The 5693-nt window shown below is 43.7% G+C and overlaps 1 protein-coding gene across 1 annotated transcript in view; it reads left to right on the plus strand.

Annotated features, from left to right (window-relative positions):
- Positions 1-5452: 5452 nt before the first annotated feature.
- The window catches only part of LOC106297202, a 775-nt gene continuing 534 nt past the window's right edge, over positions 5453-5693 (plus strand). Inside the window, exon 1 of the mRNA XM_013733486.1 lies at positions 5453-5657. Coding sequence (XP_013588940.1) covers positions 5453-5657 — 205 coding nt within the window. The remainder of the gene's footprint in view (positions 5658-5693) is intronic.

The following is a 5693-nucleotide window of genomic DNA, read 5'->3' on the forward strand; positions in this document are numbered from 1 at the left end:
ATGTTGGTACTGTTGTGTGAGAACCTCGTGGCGGTTCTAGTAGTAGATTGCAGGTCATTGCTTCCTCAAATGGTACCACTAAGCCGGTCGTGGTCCGGAAAGTGGTGGGTTCGGTTTAACTTGGCTTGATCACCAAGGCCGAGTGTCACACGTGGATGTGCCCCGGCGAGTCCGATAGAGGACCGGGGCACGGGGATTCCTATTGAGGACCGTGACAGGGCGATTTCCGAGCGCTTACGCCTGTGTGGTGTAATAGTGAAGGGATTGCCGGTGTCTCTTATGTGGAGGAAGAATGATTCTGTTGGGCCCTAAGAGTATATATATATGGTTGATTGATGTGACATTCATAAAGAGTGTTTTGATTTATTATGGTTTAATGGTTTATTTCTTAAATCGGTCATGCTTTATGATCTTGAATATTGACTGTTGAACTACCCATCTTGCTTGTGTTTGGGGTTTGGTTTAGAATGACGGGTAGTTGTATATACTAGATAGGGAAAACTGGCTCACTGAGTGAAACTAGTTCACTCACTCCTCACATCCATTTGCAGGTGACCAGTAGAAAGGACCATAGCGCTCGCGGAACTGTAGGTGCTGGTGTAGATTGGACATCTTTTGCTAAAAACTCGTTTTCAAGATATATGAATGTATGTTTTACTTTCGGCTGCGTCCATGGACCCTATGTATAATACTTTGGGCTTTGAACTTCATGTTTTATATATATGAAATAAAGTATATTTTATATTCATGACGTGTTGAATCTGATATTAGGTTAGTCCAACCTAACACAACTATATGACTCGGTACGGGTTGCAAAGCCTCAGGCCAAAGATTAGAGGAAACAAGTTTTGAATGGATATTCTGGGTTACAAAATTATGTTTGTGACTTGGAAAGTCTATTCTCAACCCGTCGTAACACTTCCGGACTTGGCAGAGGAAGGCCGTTCGGGCATGTTCTTGTTTGATTGTTTCCCGGCTGACAGACTGATGTCTAAAACGGTTCGGGGGTGTTACAGAGGTGGTACCAGAGCATGGTTTGGATCATGCAGTCAATCACGTACTTTCCCTGTTTTTTGAGTCAAATGTGTCGCAAATGACGTGTCAGGAAACCAGCAGAGTTCCGTTTTAATTAGTATTCTTAATAGAAAATTTCCTGTTCGTGGATTGCATATGGCAATAAGGGGAAGGAGTGAAGGAGGACATGATTGGATGATGGGTAAAAAAAGAGTCTCAAGAAGAAGAGGACTGGGATATGAATCCGAGGGAAGGGTGCAAACACTGGCGTACACCAACCAAGGATCCAGTGAAGAAAATGTAAGAAGAAACAACAATCTGTTTGGACATGATCAAGAGATACCACCATAAGAAAACTTTCCATCAAACGGTACTGTAAGGGGAAGACCAGAAACAGATGATAGCGAGTCAAGTGTCAAAGGACCAAGACCAACAAGGCGGAACAACCCGATTGAACCAGAAGTTCATGATCAACCACAACAAGGAGAAGGAATGGAGCACACTTTGAAGATGCTTCATGACGTGATAGCGAGGTCACTACAACAACCTCAAGTGCAACCTCAGCCACTCGTGGCACCACAACCTTCAGTTAGTACACCGATGTCACCATTGATAACTGCCATGAAGAATATGAAGACACCACATTTTGAAGGAGGGACAGATCCATTTTAAGCCAACCAGTGGCTTCGAACTATGGAGAAAAACTTTGAGACCCTGACGTGTTCCGAAGAGTCTAAGAAGAAGATGGCAATGTATTACTTAGACAAAGACGCGGCCGAATGGTGGGAGAGTAGGGATCGCCAAGTGGGACATCTGGTCACCACTTGGGCGGCATTCAAAAAAGAATTTGAACGCAAGTACTTCACTCCTGAATCCAAGCGAAGGCTTCAACGCCTGTTTGCAAACTTGGTACAAGGAGATAAGATGGTTAGAGAATATGAATCTGAATTTATGCGACTGCGACGACATGTGCTGCGAGGACAAGATGATGAGGAGACCATGATATCCAACTTTCTGTTTGGTCTAAAACCAGAGTTAGAAAATAGACTGGCAGTCGGGAACTACGAGAGTCTCACCGAGCTAGTGGAAAAGGCTGTGAATGTAGAGATCGGATTAGAAGCTGAGAAGGCGGCAAGTAAGAAATCCAAGCAGCATCAAGAAGGAAAGTATGGTGGAAACCAAAGATCATTTAAGGGTAAAGATAAGGAAAAGGAATCGGGAGGGCCAAGTCGACGATCTCTTTTCACAGGAAAGTGCTTTAACTGTGGCAAGATAGGCCATAAGTCAAGTGAATGCTTCGGGAAGAAACCTGAATCCTTTCAGTCAAAATCATACAATCCTACATGCTACACGCGTGGAAAGAAAGGAAACATTTGTACCCAGTGCAGCGTCAATCGTCCTATCCCAGCTGCGCCAATCATTGTTCATCCCCCTCCAGCTCCACCTGTAATCGCACCAGCGCCAAAAAGGCAAGCTATAGGAGGTAGAGTTTACGCTTTAGAACTAGATGATACTAAACCTCCAGGCCCTTCTACGGGTCCCATCACAGGTATTTGGGTTCTTTAACCTTACTAGTTTGATTTTGTGTTGTGTGATTGCTTGTGATGTATTGGTTTATTGCGGTTGGATAAATTTTTGTGCTGTTAGTATATATTGATGTTGTGGCAGGAACTTTACATGTTGCGGGGCGTCCCACACATGTATTGTTCGACTTTGGGGCAACACATAGTTTTGTGACCCCTGAGGTAGCTGCCGAGTTTGTGGGTTCATTTGTGATTGACAGGATGGATGTGGCTGTAATGACTCCCAGAGACCAAACCCTCCAAGCAAGAGAATGCATCAGAAGAGTTATGTTAGTCATTTGCGAGAAGATTTTCTTGGCAGATTTGTTGGTGGTGCCCTTAAAGGGATATGAGGTTATCCTGGGTATGGAATGGTTATCAGGCTATCGGGCACAATTAGATTGTGGAAAAGGTCATATTTTTTTCAAGGAGAACAGGCAACGGTAAATAGTGTTCTACGGGATCAGTCCAAGCAAGTCTGTGTCTTTAGTAGCTGCCTTGAGAGTGGAAGATTTGCTTAAGGATGGAGAAGTGTATCTGGTAACAGTAACTGCTAGTGAAGGACCCGCTAGCAATAGAGTTAAAATTATGGATAGTGCGGTAGTACAAGAGTTTGAGGATGTGTTTGCGGCGTTAAAAGAGTTACCTCCACCTCGGAGTAACCCTTTCACAATTAACTTGGAACCTGGAGCTAAGCCGATAGCAAATGCTCCTTACCGCATGGCACCTGCAGAGTTAGCAGAAGTTGAAGAACCAACTTGAAGATTTAATGGAGAAAGGTTTCATCAGACCTAGTTCATCCCCATGGGGAGCTCCGAACTTATTTGTCAAGAAGAAAGATGGTAGCATGCGGCTTTGCATTGATTATCGAGGAATCAACAATATCACCATCAAAGATAAGTATCCTCTTCCGAGGATAGACGAGTTGTTGGATCAGCTAAGGGGAGCAGTTGGTTTTCAAAGATCGACTTGGCGTCGGGCTATCATCAGATTCCAATTTCAGAAGGTGATGTCATGAAGACTGCGTTTAGAACTCGTTATGGACAATATGAATTCGTCGTAATGCCTTTTGGCCTTACTAATGCACTGGCGGCCTTCATGAGATTGATGAATGAAGTCTTCGAAGATTATCTCGACAAGTTTGTGATAATCTTCATCGATGACATTTTAATATATTCCAAGACAGAGGTCGAGCACAACACACACTTGAAGCTAGTGTTGGAACAGTTAAGGAACCAAACGTTGTATGCCAAGTTCAGCAAGTGTTCTTTCTGGAAAATAGAGATTGGTTTTTTGGGCCACCGAGTGTCTGGAGAAGGAGTTTCCGTAGATTCGGAAAAGGTGAAAGCCATTGAGGAATGGCGAAGACCATTAACAGTAACTGGGGTAAGAAGTTTCCTCGGGTTAGCCGGGTATTATCGAAAGTTCGTCAAGAATTTTTCTTCGATCGCTAAGCCCCCAACGAAGTTCACTGGAAAAGGAGTTCCGTTCATCTGGGGAAAAGAAACGGAAGAAGCATTTCAGAGATTGAAGAAAGCTTTGACCGCACCACCGGTATTGGCATTACCTGAACAAGGTAAACCTTACACTGTGTACGCAGATGCTTCTAGGGTTGGGTTGGGTTGTGTGTTGATGCAGGAAGGCAAAGTAATTGCTTATGCATCAAGGCAACTCAGGAAGCATGAAGAGAACTACCCAACAGACGATTTAGAAATGGCGGCAGTGGTGTTTGCGTTAAGGATTTGGAGATCTTACTTTTATGGAGAAGTCGTGGAAGTACTCACATATCATAAGAGTCTCAAGTACTTGTTCACACCGCCTGATTTGAACCTCCGACAAAGGCGATGGATGGAGTTCTTGGCAGATTACGACCTAAAGATTCAATATCATCCAGGCAAAGCTAATGTGGTCGCAGATGCACTAAGTCGTAGAAAGTTGGCATCTGATGTTGGTAAGGAAGTGGAAGCGTTATCAAGTGAACTCAAGTTGATGACTTTATGGACAATTGAAGGGGAGCCAAGTGAGCCTTTAGGCATACGTACCGTTAACCAGGCAGGTTTACTCGCACGGATCAGACAGGAGCAACAACGTGATGAAAAGTTAAAAGGGATCATCACAGAAGTTAAAAATCAAGAAGCTCCAAACGCAAGTGGCTATCATGTGGCGGCAGATGATACACTATTGCTTAATGGGAGGATATCAGTACCACAGAGAGAAGGGCTACGAGATGACATTTTGAAGTCGGCGCATCACTCGTTACTCAGTATCCATCCCGGGAGTATGAAAATGTACCGAGATTTCTGAAGGTATTATCATTGGCCAGGAATGAAGAAATCAGTGGTGCGATGGGTGGCTCAATGTCAAACTTGTCAACTAGTCAAAGTCGAGCATCAGATTCCAGGAGGGTTGTTACAAAGCTTACCAGTACCTCAGTGGAATGAGATTCCATATCCATGGATTTCATCACTTGGTTACCCCCGGTTCGAGGTAGATAAAATAACGCAATATGAGTGATTGTCGACAAACTGACGAAGGTGGCGCACTTGTTACCTATGAAAGAAACCGATATGGTAGAAGTATTGGTAGAGATGTATGTGGACCAAATTGTGAGGTTGCATGATGTGCCAACATATATAGTCTCCGATCGAGATCCTAGATTCATCTCAAATTTTTGGAAGGCGTTACAAGAAGCAGTGGGAACTAAGTTATTTATATGCACTGCGTATCATCCCGAGACGGACGGCCAAACCGAAAGAACCATTCGCACCATAGAGGATATTATGCGGATGTGTATATTGGATTGGGCGGAAAGCTAGGAAAAGCATTTACCATTAATTGAATTATCATACAACAACAGCTTTCATTCTAGCATAGGTATGGCACCATATGAGGCGCTTTATGGGAGGCCGTGCAAAACACATTTATGCTGGACCGAAGCTGGAGAAAGAAGAGAGTTTGGACCCGAAATTGTAGAAGAGACGATGAAAAAGTTGGAGATCATTCAAACCAATATGAAGAAAGCGCCGGACAGACAAAAGAAGTACGATGATCAATCAAGGAGAGAAATGGTGTTCAGTATTGGTGATTGGGTTTATCTGAAAGTGTCAGCTCAAAAAG

The sequence above is a fragment of the Brassica oleracea genome, chromosome C6, assembly GCF_000695525.1.
Source record: "Brassica oleracea var. oleracea cultivar TO1000 chromosome C6, BOL, whole genome shotgun sequence".
Lineage (NCBI taxonomy): Eukaryota > Viridiplantae > Streptophyta > Magnoliopsida > Brassicales > Brassicaceae > Brassica > Brassica oleracea.